The 17,998-nt window shown below is 40.5% G+C and overlaps 1 protein-coding gene across 11 annotated transcripts; it reads right to left on the bottom strand.

Annotated features, from left to right (window-relative positions):
- Nucleotides 1-388: 388 nt before the first annotated feature.
- Nucleotides 389-16,454, bottom strand: ddx3xa (DEAD-box helicase 3 X-linked a). Of its 11 annotated transcripts, none has more exons than XM_012923294.5 (23): nt 16,120-16,454; nt 15,311-15,362; nt 14,972-15,019; nt 14,058-14,117; nt 13,097-13,153; nt 12,898-12,990; nt 12,732-12,803; nt 9,557-9,730; nt 9,099-9,234; nt 8,593-8,697; nt 8,413-8,512; nt 8,189-8,324; nt 7,920-8,017; nt 7,741-7,839; nt 7,500-7,660; nt 7,248-7,392; nt 7,010-7,154; nt 6,673-6,723; nt 5,390-5,571; nt 5,104-5,221; nt 4,870-5,023; nt 4,535-4,653; nt 389-3,593 (listed from the first exon to the last, which is right to left on the bottom strand). In XM_012923294.5, the coding sequence occupies exons 1-23, from the start codon at nt 16,162-16,164 to the stop codon at nt 3,508-3,510; spliced, it is 2,436 nt and encodes an 811-aa protein (XP_012778748.1). In that variant the 5' UTR covers nt 16,165-16,454; the 3' UTR covers nt 389-3,507. The 11 variants fall into 11 exon arrangements, with proteins under 11 accessions (XP_012778748.1, XP_012778751.1, XP_012778749.1 ...); XM_012923297.5 differs by having other exon boundaries at nt 9,623-9,730; XM_012923295.4 differs by lacking the exon at nt 6,673-6,723.
- Nucleotides 16,455-17,998: the final 1,544 nt, after the last annotated feature.

Genomic DNA, 17,998 nt, shown 5'->3' with positions numbered 1-17,998 from the left:
AGCAGTTTCATGACCACATGAGGCCTGTTCCCTCATTACGGCATTAAATCAAATCGATTAAAGATCAGGAGTTGAAATGTTATTTGTATTTGGTCACTGGAACTCCAATTAAACCTGTCAGAGACAAGAAGCTTTAAAGGAGGACGGCATATCCACTGTCAGTCTACAACAGAGACCGCTTCATGAGTGGGAGCACCGTTCAGTCCTCTTAAATGTGTGCAAGCTGCCAGAAACTTGAATATTTGACTAGAAATGCGCAGTAGTTAAGTAGTCACGCACCTGTGATTAGACTGAGAATAAGCTGGAATCCCAGCAAATACAAAAGCAGAGGTGACACACTGAGCTCAGCAGAAAGACAAAAAAAAATAAAATAAATCAACTGACACAGTTTAATTTACAAATGAAATCTTTATGTAGTTTCTTCAAAAGAAATGAAACCCATCCATCCAATCACCATTACTAAATTGAATTTTGCTGGCCGTTGGCCACAGGCTGTTTGCTACAGGTTTTCTTTGCATGTCTATGTCAAACAAGTCTTCGATGAAACATGCTTGATTTATCCAGATACTTTTGCATTCAAACATTTTATTTTGGTAAAAATCATACAATTTGCACAGCTGAGTAATTCCCATGCAGTGCAGTTACCTATAAGCTAATACAGAAAGCAAAGTCTACACCTAAAGAGCTCAGAGGTTCTCCGCAGACCGTGGAGCAAGTCTCCGGGTTCTGCCTGCAGTCAGCATGCACAGAGCCTCCTGTTAATCCCCAGCAGCCCAAAGAGCTGCCGTGTAAAAGATCAGCGCTGCAGACCTGCTCCACGTTCCCAGAGAACCCCAGAGGTGTCATATATGCAAATACAACAATGAGAATAAACCACATGTTTGTTTCTTTAAGGATTGCCATGTGCCAGACATTCACTGGAGAAAAATAATCATCAGGTCAAATTAGAATAAAGAGTTATTAATGCACACAATTGGAGAATCTGAACACTTTTGCACTGATATGCTTAGGACATTTATTTGCTTTTTAGACAGCATTATACCAAACCTTGGCATGTTTGTTAAGATTCTGTTTCAAATTTCGTTGACCAATTAGTATTATCTAATAGAGATGACTGGCCCTGAGGAGGCCCTGAAACAGCTGTGGATATTATTTACTGAGTCCAATGTATCTTCGACATTAAAAAGCTCACACTACCCCGAAATATATAAATTTCACGCATACAGGTGACATTCAACATTCAAGTGCCAGTGTTTTTTTTTGAACTGTCTTTTGGTCAAGTTTCTGAAACTTTCAAAGAATCACTCTGAGGCTTACAAAAATAAATATTTGTCAAAAATGCTTAATAAATTACACAAAACTAGCAGCAAAAGTAGAATCTAGAAATCTGTGCAAATGGCTAAATTCCCCCGACTGCTAAATCCCCTGGTCCCAAATAAATCCTGGTTTTTAACATTGAGAACCCTTCCCCTTTGTAAACAAGCTGCGTTATTTTTCTCCTCCTCTGTCTCCTCACACAATATTTGGAAGCTTAAGGACACATATCCAAGACATCTATATAAAACTCTAGATGTGCAATAAAACAACTTTCGTAAAACTCGATGGGCACAACATACGAGGGCCTACACACCTAAATCAAGTAGCACCATTCAATCTCAAGTTCTCAACACTGTCAGTGCATCCACTTTTATTTTGATTTCTTAAATAAAAAAAAAGTTCAAGGCACAACAAACCCGATGAGAAAACTGGGAGCATTTTGAGGTGAAACGCCCCATGCGTGTCTTCCCCTCCTCTCCACGGCTGCTCCTCTTAAAGAGGAGAAGCACCTCTGGCTTCACGAAGCCACAGATTTTTTTTTTGTCTTTATCATTTTTATACAGTTCTGAGCAGATGAACTCCCAGAAGACCTGACAGTACTTAAATATTTCTTAAAGGAAGTAGACACCACCCCTCCCAACCCCCCCAGTCTTTGGCCACATCCACAGTTACAAAACGCAGCGATGGAAACCAAAGCCACTGACAATGGCGGTGCACTGAAAGCTGCGCCCATCGCCTACAACCCCCCCACCCTAAAGCCCTAACCCCAGTGGTCGGAGTGTTCCTCTAACCTGCATCTGTTCCTTGCTGTTTAATTGAAAAACCTCAGTGATTATTCAAATGCCTGTCTCCTTAAGATGAACCATGCCTCCAACGCAGCTTGAAAAGAGAAAACGTTTGTAATTAAGTTAAGCCTGCGACTCAGTTCACGTGTCCTTTCTCCTTGACCAAAAAACAAAACACTTGCAAGCGTAGAATACCGTGTGGGCCTCGTGATTGCAGGTCGATTCAGGTAAACACTAACACTGCGCTATGCCCCCCCGATGCTGTGGTCCTTTATGCAGCCATTTTGAACTTCACTTTCAAGATGGCAGGCATTTTTGTCTTGTTACACATTTGTAGAGAAACTATTCGAAAACAAAAAAACAAACAAGAAAACAAAGCAAAACCTGACTCAGTTTTTTAAACTTTTCACGCACCTGCATCAAAAAGGTCTCACGCAAAAAAGGAACAAAACACCGAAACACCGCCCACTTAATGTAGCTAGCACTTGGTAACATACTAGCTGCCGTAACACTGTCAAGTCAATTGAAAAGCATGGAGTAACAAGTTCCAGCATTTATTATTCTTGCATCAACCTCAGCAATTGTTGGCACTGAGCTTAATGACTTCTGTGTTTCTTAAGATTACGATAGGAATGGCTATTTCAAAGACTACCATTTCCGTAAAAAAGGAGCCTGTCCAGGATAGAGTGAGCAAAAAAAGAACACAAATGTAACTTTGTCTCTTACGATTAAAATACGGTCACCTCACAGAGTGGCCCAGTTTGTATTAGATATAGTAATGGCTCCATTAGCTGTTTGAGTATAGAAAAGGCTACATGATGTTCCTGTAATAAATTTGAAGTTCAAATGGAGTCATGACTCCTGAGAGCCACAACACCCCAGTGTTTGCCAAGGTTTGATCAAATCCAAGCTTATTTTACCCTTTAATATTTTTCACCAAACAAAGTCATAGTAAAACAAATTTCAGCTCTTGGCCAGGTTCATCTGGTGAAATGAAAACATAGATTTCCTGTTTAAATTCAAAAGGCACAGTACATTAACATACAAATGATCCTCAGGCTACTCGGTTGGGTTTCCCCCCCACAAAAAAAACCAAAAACAAAACAAAAATAGTTTTAAAGACGAAAGTCCGAGGTTGCTGTCGGACAATGCATGTCAGCATCCATGCTCACTCTGAGGTGTGCGAAATCTCTGCGGTCTCCGGCGTGCTGCACGTGCTGGTGACGCTCCGTTGCTTCGTGCTGCACTTCCTTTTCGAGAAGCGAATGGCAGAGAACCAGGGTTGGTAATGTACTGTGTGTCAGTGAAGCTACACAGGGAAGGTTTTTTTCTTTTTTTTAATGGTCTGGCTTAAGTCAACATGTGGTTTCCATTGGGTTGGCATGGCAACCTATTCCTATGGTGACTAGTTTCCCCACCAATCCACGCTACCCGAGTGGCTGTAATTTCCTCCGTAGCTGTCGCTGCCGTAGAAGTTCCCACCAAATCCACCTGTGAAGGACACCAACTAAACATTAATTGACGGCAGAGTGAGGTTTTTGTTTACACGCATTTAGAAGAAATTGATCAAACATCAAGTTATTATTAACTAACTTCCCCCAAAATTCTGGATGGAGCGTTTTCAGTGGGAGAAAGGTTTCATCGCTGATCCTTCTTTATCGACTGAAGAAGTCACTTTGATCTCCAAAAGCTGATTCTGTTCATCTGGATGTAGCGTTTTGTGGGAGAAACGTTTTGTCACTCGTCCAAGTGACTTCTTCAGTTTCCAGACTGAAGACTTCTCTGGTGGTTTCGGAGCTAGAGACTGAAGACAGTCACTTGGACGAGTGACAAAACATTTCTCCCACAAAACACTACATCCAGATGAACAGAATCAACTTTTGGTGATTTACTTACCTGAAAACGCTACGCCCAGATGTCCAACTTTTTAGACATCTGCACGTGGATGCTGCAATTCCTTGATGCATGCTCAATAACCAAATCCCCACCAGGTGCCCACATTAAACAGTTCCAAATAACAAGGTTTGCATGTGTAAGTAATTCTCTTCTCTAGAAAACATTTGACCTCAAAACACTTTTTTTCATAAATAAGACTAAGCTACTTTGAAAATGATGAGCACAGTTACAGTCAAGAGTGAGGATAAACATGCCAGACACAGGCCATCTGCTCCACACTCATGTCTGGTTTCAAAAACACTGGATGTATCCAGTGTTAACCCCTCAGGCTCCAAAATCTAAAAATCCTAGGCGATTTTCAGAGCTGACATCTGACCTTGAGTTCAAATTCAAACTTGTTAGTAAATTAACCTATATTATGAATTTCACATCAGACATCACCTCATTCTCAAATCACATTCTCCCATAGTTTTCATAACAGTTAAAAAAAAAAAAAAAAAAGCTGCAAAAAACCCCTGTGCGAATAGTTTGCTTACCTCCACCGAAGCCACGGTTTCCTCCATGGCCTCCAGCGCTGCGCCCTGAGCGGTTGTTACTGAAACTTCCAGAGCCAGGCGTCTGACGGTAATCTCGAGCTCCGAAACCACCAGAGAACCTGAACAAAACCAAAACAATTGGTTAAGTGTTACAGGTTAGGCATTACATAAAAAAAAAAACAAACAAAAACCTCCCACCCCCCAAAAAACCCCAACACCTTAACAAGTATAGTGCTCAGATAGCTCAATTAATTTACAGTACAAGTCAGGAAACACGTTACATTTTGCAGCACAGAACTAAGATGAATAAGACAGCATTTGTTGTTTCCATGTACCTCTTAGAGCGCCCACGATTGTTGCTCTTGTGCTGGTGCTCATAGGCCAGGCTCTCAAGCCAGGAGGGAACCTCCTGCTTGGCCTCAACCAGAATGTCCAGCAAATCTTTGGTTATGTTGCTGTTTTTGTCGTTAAAGAACGACGTGGCCAGACCTGCACACAAAGGTCAGAGTACACAGTCAAAAGACTGTACACCAACAAGGAGCAAATATTCTTTAAAAATCAGTTCATACCGAGGTTGCCCACACGTCCCGTACGGCCGATACGGTGAACGTATTCTTCAATGTCACTGGGCAAATCAAAGTTGATAACGTGCTTCACATTGCTGATGTCCAGACCTCTAGCAGCCACCTGCAAAGGACAATGGAAAAAAAAAAAGTTTAACATTAAGCATCTGTAAAAATGCCACATGTTGTATTTCACATTCTTATTGGCCATTAGTAGCAAAGTTTGTTGGTTCAGTGTGTGCCACAGTTCCCTCCCCAACCTTGAAGATTAAGAACTTGTCAGAATACTTACAGCTGTAGCCACCAGGATGGGGCAGCGTCCAGACCGGAACTGATGCAGAGCCTCCTCTCTGTCTCTCTGGGATCGATCTCCGTGGATGCTGGTGCATGCATAACCCTCGCGGTAAAGGAAGTCCTCCAGTGCATCGGCTCCTTTCTTTGTTTCCACAAACACCAGAGTCAGGGAGTCTTTACCTGAGCAGCAAGAAATTAAGAAGACAAAAAAAAGAGGAGCAGGACAAAAAGCATAAGAGAAAAATAATTATTACTTTATGCAAAGCTACACGTGAATTTGAAAAAATTAAAAAAAAAAGAAAAAAAAAAAGAAAAAAAAAAAAAAAGAAAAACTTCAAAACACTATCAGAAACAGCTGGCAGTTGCAAGACCATGACTCACAAAAAAAGAAAACAATCAAATACCAAAATGACAACTTAGAAATGGAGACAAGTGGTGCATTAAAAAAAAAAAGCTTTAAATTTACTGACAACCATTAATTGATAACAATGGCTTTGGTTTCTCTGAATAATTATTTCAATGACTTTAAAAAAAAATTACTACATCTGGAGTAATTTGTTTATATATTGGGCATTAATTGCCATCAGAATAAAAGCTCAAGATAATCAACATGACAGAGGTATTGGGGTAAGACAGGCCATTCCACGTTTTGCATTATTCACAGCTAACCCTGCAATAGTTTCGCCAACAACAAACAACATTCCTCAAAACTTGCAAGTACCTTCAAATAAAACAGATCAGCCAAATCCAACTGAATGGTTAACGTGGTACCATGTTCACCATTTTTTAAAACAACTAAACCACATTTTTGGTGGTAGCATTAAGTCACCATGGAGGTGGCATGTTGCTTTGGTGCCTAGACATATAATCGAGTGATGGCTCATTCACCATTAAACCCTAACCTGGTCCTATTCACTGTCATCTATTATAGCCATTTAGGAGCTCTAACCAAGATTAACAGACACACTGTTCACTGACTTCACAGATCAGCGCCATTAAATTTGTCACAGCCTTCCGACTTTCAGAAAGAGCCAGCTGATCCTAGTTCCAAAACTAAACACACACTAAAACACTACACTGTCTAACATTTCACAGGGGAGTTTTAAATCAGTCTATGCACTGCTTGGCAAGTGTTACCACTTATTGGAAATGAAATTTGAAAGACAAAAACAAAACTAAACTGAGGCATGTCAGCTGCAGCAGAGCAGAGGGAACGGGATGAACTGTGGGATGTGATGTTTCTTGCGTGTCAAAGTAAAGTTATGGTATGTTAACACTTACCCGTTTTCTCTGGGGCTTCTGTCACATTTTCCTGAACCTCACTGGGAATAACTAAGATAAAACCAAACCGGCCAGTAAACGCAAGGCTACAACAGCTTTAGATCATTGTGAGAAGCTAACCCCTTAAAAACACATTCAAGTGGTTTTAGTGCCTGCTCACCAAATTGCATCAGATCATTTTTACATTTCACTTTTTGATATAATGACAGATTGTTAGAAATGTAGCAAAGTCAATATTAGCTCGGTATGGGGCAGACAAACAGGATGAAGGGTTAGAGCCCAAAGCCCTTTATGGGAGGGGGAAAAAATAAAAATAAAAGTGCATGTGCAATCTCACCTGTGGCATTGAGCAAATCAAGGAGGAAGGACCTCTTGTCTGTCTCCTCTACCCAGACCACCTTTTGGGTGATGTTTTCTGAAGTGGAACCAACACGCCCCACGGCAAGGAAAATGTAGTCCTCCAGGAAGTCACGAGCCAGGATCTACAATAAGCAAGTTCAAATATGAGTATGCAAATATTTATATTGCACACATATGAAATATGGTTTTGTATACCTGCCAGCAGGCCGACGTACCTGGATCTCTTTGGGAAAGGTAGCACTGAACATCATAGTCCGGCGGATGCCTTTTGGTGGCATTGTGTCTTGTTCCACAATACGTCTGATCTGTGGCTCAAAACCCATGTCCAACATGCGATCAGCCTCATCCACAACCAGGTAGCTGCGAGTACATTTAATAATTAGCAATTATAAATAAGGGAGTCAGACATTTCCATTAAAGCAACATTTCTTCCCATGAAACCCAAAATTGTTCTGTGTAATACTCACTGGCAGTAATCCAGCCCGATCTTGCCCCGCTCCATCATGTCGACCAGACGTCCAGGTGTGGCCACCAGCAGGTGACAGCCTCTCTCCAAGTCCCTGATCTGCTGGCCAATATCAGCACCACCGTACACAACGCAGGGACGCACCCTTGAGCGGTAGGCAAACTAAAGGAGGAAGGAAACAATTCAGCTTGGCGAGTCAATATTTTGGCAGACCAAGATTATGCCAGACGTTTCTAGCTCACCTTCCTCGCCTCATCATAGATCTGCAATGCGAGTTCTCTGGTGGGAGCCAGGACAAGGGAGATTGGGTACTGCTTACGGCGTCCATACCTTCCATTCTCCTGAGAAGACAAAACATGTTTATGAGAAAAAGCCAGATGTTTGTTTTGTTCAGTTATTGTGCCGTTTCTGTCCACAGCACCTGTCCACTGTTCTTGGCAGCCTGCAGAGCGTCTCCTGGCCCTTCCGTGTAGATCTGACTCAACACTGGCAGTAAGAAAGCAGCAGTCTTACCAGAGCCTGAAACACAGCAAGGGTCATACAGTGTTATTTTGGCGTACTAACATCAAACTACGGACCCAAAAAACAAGCCCTCTCTAGGGTTATTTAAATATTACAACAGAAACAAAGTTCATGGTTACCAGTTTTCGCTGGTAGTCAAGTGAACGCAGAATATGTAGAGATACTAACCAGTCTGGGCACAGGCCATCAGGTCTCTCTTGGACTTGATGATTGGGATAGCATACTTCTGGACAGGGGTGGGGCGAGTGTAGCGACTAAGGTTAATGTTCCCCATGATAATCTCGCCCATTTCCACATCATGGAACTACAAAAGAATAAAGTATGCCATATATAAACATATAAACAAGTCATTTTTATTTTTTAAAACAAAACCATGAAACTAAATCACTTACGCTTTCAATGTGGGGTGGGCAACTGCTTCCAGTAGCTTCCACTGGAATATCATCATATTTCTCAAAGTTTATGCCGGTGTTGCTTGCAGAGAAAAGCTCGCTAGAAGACAATACAGAAAAGTTTAGGTTTTGGATAACCACGGCTGTTAGTTTGCTATAGGTGAACGGAATCTGTCTTACTGTTCCAGACGCTCATTGGGAGCAGTGGGCTTGGACCAGTCATCATCTCTGGACTCTTCTGCCCAGCGGCTATTTCCTCCACCAGCAAAACCTCCACGCTCGTATCTGTGCACACAAAGGTTATTTAAATGAACTAAATTGTCATGAGACTTTGAAATTAGATAAAAACAAGCTATAACCGACAGTTCTTTTTCCAAACTCTCAGCACTATTTTTCCATACTCTCTGCAATAATAGCCATGCTGGGATTGTATGGTACAATCAAAAACATTTCTGCTAATCTCTCTGCTGTTCTAACAGTAAACCAATTAGTGAGGTCAACGCTTCACTAATTGGTTTAAACAATCAGTGAAGCCAGACTGGTTGGGTTAATTACCAGATGGAGAAACAATTTCACATAAAAATGAACAAATGCAAATACTATCAGGCAATACAAGACTTTGCTCTCGGGACATGTTAAAATACCAAAATTATAAACAGTACATTACTGAACGCAATGACACCCACCTTCCTCTTGAGCCTGCCCCGCGGTCGTTGAAGAAGGCAGACTTGGACCTATCAGAACGTCCCCCAAAGCTGTTGTAGGCCGCATCCCTGGGAGGTCCTCCCCAGCCAGCTTCTTTGTTTTCGTAATTGCCAAACCCTGTAATAAAAATATATTGGTCAGTGGCAATATTTGTACCTTTTTTGGAGCGGGCAAAAGAGCGGTTACAACCGACACCCTTCTTACCAACAGCAAAACACACTTGTGTTTCCCCTAAAGCAAAAATACCATTAAATGTTAAAAATCTAGTTACTCTAACAAAGTGCAAAGTTAATATTGCAAATAACAACTTCCAGTTTATACAGAGTAAATATACTGTATTAAAAATAAGGGGTGGGGGAGGGTAGACTTTACAATGGAAAAACTACACTACGACTAGGGCTACAGCTGGACATTTTTAAGGACAACAGGTTTTTCCCACCTGCATTTTGCAATGGCTGATTAAACGAACCTCCACCCCTGTTACCACGGTAGGCACCACGCCCACCTCTATCATTGCGAGGGGGTCCACGCCCTCCAAAGCCCCCGTTTGTGCGGTTGTCGTGGTAACCATTCACAAAGCCATTGGTGCGTCCGGAATCCCAGCCAGGTGAATCTTTATTGGGCGGAAAAAGAAAAATTGAAAAAAATAAATAAAAATTATATTAAATAAGAGTTGTTAGGAAAAGCAGAAAGCGGCATGTTACTTATTTGTGTCAGTAAGCCAGTACACACGTCTGCGCTCAGTGCTGTCTATCCATGAGCCTCTCATTACTAGTTGACCTATTTTTAATCTGAATTACTGGCAGTGGATATAAGCAACTCAATTACACTAAAACCTGGGACTCAAGTCTCAAGTAAAGCATCACCACCATTAGTGTCACATATTCATATTATCTAAGTTGCATAACCATGTACTTGATCTGTACAAAGGAATAGCTGTGGACAAGTCAATGGTGTTTACATTAAATAAAAAAAAAGTTTAAAAGAAGTAGTGACTACTGAGGTGTTGCCTTATTTTATTTGGTTACACACAAGTTGTTCTACAAAGACCAGCTGAACCTCGTTTCTTCCTATATGGGACATTTACCACAACGATCTGCCCAGCTTTGGACACTGGCTGTGTCATCATTCCCATCGGTGGCCACACTGTTACCAGTGCGGGCTGAGGATGAGGCTGGTGGAGGGGGACAATGGTAGTTAGTGCTGCCATACTGAAAAGCTCAATCTATGCCACAGCAGTATCAAGGGGCAGACCAACCACACAGACCTATTCTTCAAGTAGTTTGGCTTTAGGGGAGGGAAAACAAACAAACAAACAAAAACGTTCAGCCTAAAGGTCTAATTAAACCTGCCCTGGGGCTTTTCATTTCCACCACTGCGGCAGATTTAAACACGTACAAACAAACCCAAAGATTCACAAGCACTGGCCAATCTGTCTGTGGGTAGTGAACCAGTAAATTCTGTCTTGATACAGATCTGAGTCACTAAAGAGAAAAAAAATATTTTGTCAACAGAACAAAAAATATAATTTTTTTTTACAAGCTGAATATTTGCCATTTTAAGGTACATTTCAGACAGACAACCAACTCTGCAAACTTTAATCTTGCATATTTAGAAAAACATGTTCCGACTTGACTTTAACAAACATACATAAGCCAATTTTAAATTGAGTATGACACATTGCACGTAATACTTGTACTATGAAGCAAGACTTATCTTGATTTTATCTGGGTTTTGAGTAGTACTTTGGCGCTTCACTTCTTACAAGGGTACATCACCATGGTAACCCCGCCTGTTCTGAACTAAACAATCCTTTTGTCCATTTAAAGCACCGAAAATCTTTGTACTGATAAATAGATTACTCAATTTTTTGACCCAAGACCCCCCAACCCCACCACAAACACACACAAAATTATTTCAAACATTAATATATGATCTTTGTATTTGCTGACATATCAACTTTGCAAGCAGACTCAGCCTACGTTTGAATTCTGTACCAAAAGGCACCTCTAGGCTGCAGCTGAAAGAACAAAAACATATCAAATATTACCCTTGTAATTTCCTTTCACATCTGATCTTCTGCTGCATACAGACCTGCAAATGTTGACCAGATGCTTCCATTGCCACAAGTTCAACTTGTCATGTGTAAACTTGTGCATAGCTAAAATAATGAGCACGGAGTTGATTTACTGAATTGTTAACCATCTAACCACTACTTAGCCCGTTTGCTGATGTTAGAGATATTGAAGCCAAATAACAGATATTCCAGGTATGTTGTAGCTTTGTATTGCAGGGTCCAGGATTTGAGAGATTTTAGTGACTCAGAGTGGCATCAGACCCAAAAATACATGTGGTAAAGCACAGAGTGCAGCAATGTTAGAACCTGATGTTCCGAGACAGAGTCCAGTGGACTTCAAACCAATAACCTACATAAACCAAAGAGAAAATTCACAAATTCATCCATAAATACTTACGCAAACAATGCAAGCTACAACTAGAGTTGAATTTTAAATAGTTTGAATAACAAGTCAAAATCCCCAGCCAATGTTTCCCATAAAACTGAACACAGCACTTTAAGAAAAAGGGAATCCACAAAACATAACTAAGGATTACAAAAAGTTAAACATCCATGACTGAATACTTGGCAGTCATTAAATCATACAATACACACAAAGGTATAAGGTTTTACCATACAAGTTCGAGTTATAATTCATCTGGTGATGCTTGTAGACCACATGCTCACAGATTTCTTTTTGTTTATAGAACAGATTTACACTGAATGGAAGTTTGGCTGCCATGCTGTCCAGGCTATGAAGAATTAATTCTGCTCCATTACCAACTGGAGAGATTAAACAGACTCTAAAAAGCCAAACAATGATGCCCTCAGTCAACTATTTTCATTTAAATGCAAAACAAAAAAAGGCCACGAAGGACAACTGTTAATCAGTCTACTTACAAAACATGAGTTTAAGACAAACACACACACAGATCATGATTCAATCATGTGTCAAGGAGGTGTTTGTATGCAGATTTCTGTTCTAACGGTCAACTGCAGATTGCACTGGACACTGACTTTACACCACGTAAAATAACCAAGGAAATCACCTGAGGTTATCAGCTGGAACACAATTGTGCGTGCAACCAGGTTATCAGTGCTGTATTCAATGGCCAATCCTTTTAAAAACATAAAATGTAAGCAGATAAAAAGCTGTGAAGTCAAAAAAGAACCCAGAACTGCAACTGAGAGGCTCCAGCTAATAAATATTGTGAATCCCAATAATAATTCAGTGTTCAAATAACTTGACCACAAAAGTCCTACTTTGACTTAATGACTGAGGCTAACATGGTGTAACATATGCATGACTGGACAACACAAAAGTTGATATCGTCTTGTTATTAGTAAAACAGCCACACTAGTGATGCAATGCACTTAAAAAAATAAAATAAAAATGCATCATTAGCAACTCTGTTTGCAAGCTTTGAAAAATGCAGTGTTAGGCCCAGATTTGTGCTGCTTTTTTCCTCCAAGTGACCACAACAAAGCAAGGGCACACTGACTAAGCTACATACACTAAGAAACTCTGCATGGCATGCAGGTAGAGGTCAAAGTATACCACATTGGTTTCGCCAATCCCCACTGTAGGCATGGTAAAAGGCAAGCTCTTGAGAGGCCAGTCTTGGGTAACCTGAGCAAAGGTAGGGGAAGCAGGCTATAAAAAGACTCATGAGTACTGGCTCATGCAGTATGAGTGTTGGGCTTGACTTCACGCTTATAGTTACCAGTCTGACAGTCATCCCATCCTGAAGTATAGTTATTTCTGTGTCTTTGCTGACACACTGCCTGCCATGGTTGGGGGCACGGCTTAGAAGAAACTTGGGGCACACAGCAGGTAAAATATTGGCTTTATTATACAGTGGGAATATAGTTCTAATAAATCGAATATATTTTAACTAACTACAGTGAAGAAAAGCAACGAACCAACAGGGTGATGCTTAGATTCCTCTCCCCCCCCCTCAAAACTCCAACCAATTTCAACTGCAAGCATTCCAGCATAGAGAAGCACATCAATTAAACATGAACTCATTATACTTTTACAGTGGAGTTAGGGCTGTGCGATATGACCAAAATCTCATATCCCGATATAAAAATTCCATCGTCCCGATAACGATATAAATCACAAAAATGTAACATTTTCTGTAAATTCTGTGAATCTCGACTTGCGGGAAGCGTTTCCAGCTGCGCATCATGTAGCTGGAGTCGAGTGTTTTAACCGATGTATGAAGCTATACATTTTTAGACATAAGTTGTAACGGCCTCCGTTTTCTTTGTGAGTATTTATTACACGGCGTGCTGCGGAGAAAAGCCTGTTCTAACGTTTGAGGCTAAGGTTTGTCTATTAGCACCTGGCGGCTCTTTTTTACTTCTCATCCATAAATAATCTGCTCTTTCACGTGATTCAGTTTATTTTTGAAAATTCTCAACAGGATCTTGAGCTTTATTGTGAAAGGTTTATGTGGAACATAAACAAGCGACACGCGATGGTTTTACCGTCGTTGTTGCTAACCACAACGCATAAAAACAGGTGCTTGTCAGTCCGTAGTGTGGTTATATTAAACATAAGAGAAAGAGAGAACTTTAAGAAATTAATACAGTCACTACAGTGACCATCAAAACGATGAAAAAATATTGCCGTAAACAGTTTATTTTGCGACACCACGAAACAAACGATAGCGTAAAATGAAACTATAGACGTTTTTATATCGTCATCCGATATATATATATATATCGTTATATCGAACAGCCCTAAGTATAGTGTATGGATCTAACCTGACCCTCCCTTCACACTGGCTTTGCTGGTGTGTACAAAAAAATGGCTATTTCATGCATCTTTAAAAAAAATGCAAGTTGCCCTCAGCAAAAGCAGACAGAAGGGACTTACAGAAATTTACTGGTGCCACTGAATAACCGCACTGTCTACCAGCGGAATAACCATTTCCTGCTGTGGAATAAGAAAACAGTACAACGAGAAAAAACGTCAAGTGTGCAATGACACAGGAGTATGATTCCAAATGTTGCCCTTTTTTTAAGTTTTAATGTCAGTTTTTGACTTACTATGCCAGGCATGACGTATGTGGATTTAAGGCCTTTAGCAGAGCAAATATGTACAGAAGGAAATTATAATAATATATATAAAAAAATAAAATAAATAAAAAAAACTCCTCAGCCACCTCACTCTGGTTACAAAACCAAAATATTACCTCAGTTTTAAAAAAAATAAATCAATAAAACACCCCCCCCCACACACACACAAACCCACCCTCCCTCCACATTCCCCTTTATCAGAGCAGCCAATAGCTAGCACTCCTCTTTGTTCACATGCGATACACTGTACCAACCAAAGAATACGAGTCAGAAAAATTGCGCATGAAATTACTCGAACCAAATCAAAACTTTTGAAAATTGCCATATTCTCCTACTTATGAGCAGTCTAGGGTGAAAATACAAAGCCAGAGCTGTAATACAATACCACTTGCCCTACTTTTGCAGTGCCAAAATAAGTTCTCATGCAAAGATGCAGAAAGCCCAATTGACATTACGTTGTCCTCAATCTCTGCCTAGGACAAATGTTCCCTCATTTTGTATGCTCTAAAATGCTGCAAACACTGCACAACTACCAATTTTTTGGTACGAATGTTTTAGTCGAGATTATAAGATGCATCTTCTTAGAGCCTCATTTCCCCCCCTCAATTGTGCTTGCTTTTACCATGCTCTGATGGGCATTTATCATCAACAAAAAAGACAAACTGGTGTTGATGGGCTAACAGCAGATCGGCAGGTAAGTGTTAAACTTACCATTTTTGGGAGCATCTTTGTTCCTCAAGTGAGGTGGAATGTAACGTCCTGGATAGAGGAGAAAAAAAAAAGTTTACCAAAATGTATGAAATCTGGCAATATTAGTGATTATGGGTACAACTGTAGATTTAAATAATGCTTAGGGCTTAACCCACCAAGCAGGTTTTAAAAAGTTTTATTATGAACAAGGTTTTTTTTCCCCCCCTTTGTCTCGAGTGCCAAAGAACTCCATGAAAGTTGTACCACACTGTAAACAACGTTACACAAGGCTTACGCTGATAAAGCAGCGTTATCGATTTACATTTACCACTGACAAATAAAATCTGCTTTATTACTTACTGCCAGTTCCTCCACCTTGTCCGTCAGCCGAGTTCAAGTCTAGGGCAGCAAGCTATAAATTACAAAGAAAAAATAAACATAAAGAAAGGTAAAAAACGAACTAGAACACACAACTGCTATATTTGAAAACCATTACTTGACCGGAAACACTGGTTAGCCGCTTTTTTGAAGCGGGACAGCTTCAAGTGGATTTCTAAATAACCGAGGTTAGAATTTACGATCATTGAAGTTAGGCCTAACAGTAAAAATAAAACTATATATACCGGAAATAAAAATATGCCCTCTTAATTTCGCTCAATTTCGACTCCTAAATATATATTCCAAGCGACTTAAAAAATTTAGAGGATTACATTTCAGAAATAACTGTCGCTGAAAAACGGTGCCAACATTTTTTCCTGCGCCACGTTTCAGGTTCAGAAGGCCTCACTCTAGCCGGGCTAACGCGGTTGGATACCGGCCGGGTGGTAAATGTTAGCCAACCCTGTATATTTCCATTGGTTACAGTACGTTTTCACCAGAGTCTGTTCACTTGCTGTACTTAACATGGCTTGGAGCGACAACTTGTCGTATTTTAAGGTAAAAACTTGGAAGTGTCCGAGCTTGTTAGTGCCAATTAGCCATCACAACGCATCGGCAAGCGTCGCCATCACAAACGTCGTCACCTCCATTTTAGCAGCCGCAGCGTTAGCCTAGCATCAGGCTAGGAAGTGGGCTAACGAAGCGCTCAATTTCTCCTCGAAACTACAAGTGCGTAATGGAAAAATCCAAAATTTCTACGAGAACAACAGAAGAACAAAATAGTTTCTTACCTGCTGATCTAGACCGTGTGGATTATCAACGACCACATGACTCATAACTAAAGAGAGTAGTGGGGGATTATTTCTGAAGAGAAAGGATTTTCTTTGTTAGCACAGCCGGCTATTCCCGTAACGTTAAAGCTTTTTTTCTGTACAAATTACGAACTTGAATCGACAGTTATCTATAAAGTTCCCTTGAAGATTATATTTACTTTAAATAAATAAAAAGACGTTATTTATTATAAATATAAATGCTGATCAAGTTTCCGATTGAAATGATCGTTGCGGAGCTGTTCAGCAAAAAACCCCTCCCGGTAGGCTTGACCGTGGTGGAATGAGACACCGAAGGTTGAGGTAGCGCGAGATATCGCTTTTGGCACCTCAGGTCGGCGGGCTACAAAGCAAATATCGCGATGTTTCCTTTAATCTCTGATTGGTTTAGCCAGGGAAACATGAAACTCAATCCCTAGTGTGTGTACTGCCACCGAGCAAATCGACTGCATTTTGCCTTGAAAAAAATTAAGAAAGAAAGAAAAATATGACTGAAACCTAAACAACTGTAAGACAGATGTTATATCCCGCTATCAGAATCATCTGTATTTAGCCAAGTTTGTGCACACAAACAAGGAATGTCACTCCACTTCACATTGTTCTCTTCATGCAAAAAATAATTGTTAAGGAAAAAGTGTAAATCTGGGTAGTGCAATGTGCATATGACTTAAATGATACAACAGTGGGTTATTTTACAGTGTTCAACAGAGTTGAAGACAAGAACTAACAGACTTAAAAACTCCTTTGTCCCACACGCCATCAGACTGTTTAACTCCTCTCTGGAGGGGAGAGGGAGGGGAAACAGGAAACAGGAGGACAAAGGAGGGGGGAACAACTAAGCTGTAGTGCCTCTTCACCTCACTGTACAATACCTTGTGCAATACTTTTTGTAAATAGTCAACAGTGCAATAGACTCAATACTTGAAATGTGCAATTCACTTGTATTTTTATTTTTTATTCCTATTTATTCTATTTATCCCCTTTGTATATTTTATTTATATTTGTCTCTGTATTTATATATGTGTGTGTGTGTGTGTGTGTGTGTGTGTGTGTATATATATATATATATATATATATATATATATATATATATATATATATATATATAACAATTCTGTAACTGTAACTTCGGTCGTTGCTGTGCTTTTTTTTTTGGAAGTCGAATTTCCCAGAGGAACCCACCCGAGGGATTAATAAAGTTCTATCTTATCTTATCTTAGTTACAGACAGGGGGAATAAAGTCTCTCTTTGCCGGTTTGAGTAAACAGCGCTCTGTAGTGCCTGCAGTTTGTACAGTCTGTGTCCAGGATGTGAGGGGTCTGCAGAGATGTTTTCTACCCGTTTCCTGACCCAGGACCTGTGCATGTCATGGATGGAGGGAAGATCAGCACTGGTGATCCTCTCTGCAGACCAGATTGACCGTTGAAATCTGGCCCTGTATTGCTTTGTGGCTGAACCAAACCACAGAGTGATTGATGTGCAGAGGACAGAGTGGATCATGGCACCAGCAATTCCTTTGGCAGGTTTCCTGAGTTGCCACAAGAAATACAACCTCTGCTGGGCCTCCTTCTGTAGAGTCCATAAGGTGGACCATTTCAGATTGCGTGAAAAGTTACATCATAGGAATCTGAAGTGAGCCACATTGGGGGCATGTGTTGTTTAGGAATGTGAGGGGGAGAGGGTGGGGGGATTTCTCTGATAGTCCAATGTCATTTCCACCGTCTTTAACAAATTCAGCTCTAGGTGGTTCTGACTGCATCAGTGGACCAAGTGGTCCATCTCCCATCTGTACGCGTACTCGTCATTGTTCTGGATCAGACCAATGACCTTGGTGTCATCC

The sequence above is a fragment of the Maylandia zebra genome, linkage group LG16 (genome assembly GCF_041146795.1).
Source record: "Maylandia zebra isolate NMK-2024a linkage group LG16, Mzebra_GT3a, whole genome shotgun sequence".
NCBI classification, from domain to species: Eukaryota; Metazoa; Chordata; class Actinopteri; order Cichliformes; family Cichlidae; genus Maylandia; species Maylandia zebra.
This window is presented reverse-complemented; position numbering and strand designations above follow the sequence as displayed.

Excerpts from the sequence above, each read along its gene's own strand:
- ddx3xa (XM_012923294.5), bottom strand. The coding sequence starts at position 16,164 with ATGAGTCATGTGGTCGTTGATAATCCACACGGTCTAGATCAGCAG. Across the intron at positions 14,118-14,971 it reads CAAAGATGCTCCCAAAAATG|CAGGAAATGGTTATTCCGCT; the intron begins GTAAGTTTAACA and ends CTTATTCCACAG. Across the intron at positions 8,513-8,592 it reads CCCAATGAGCGTCTGGAACA|CGAGCTTTTCTCTGCAAGCA; the intron begins GTAAGACAGATT and ends ATTGTCTTCTAG.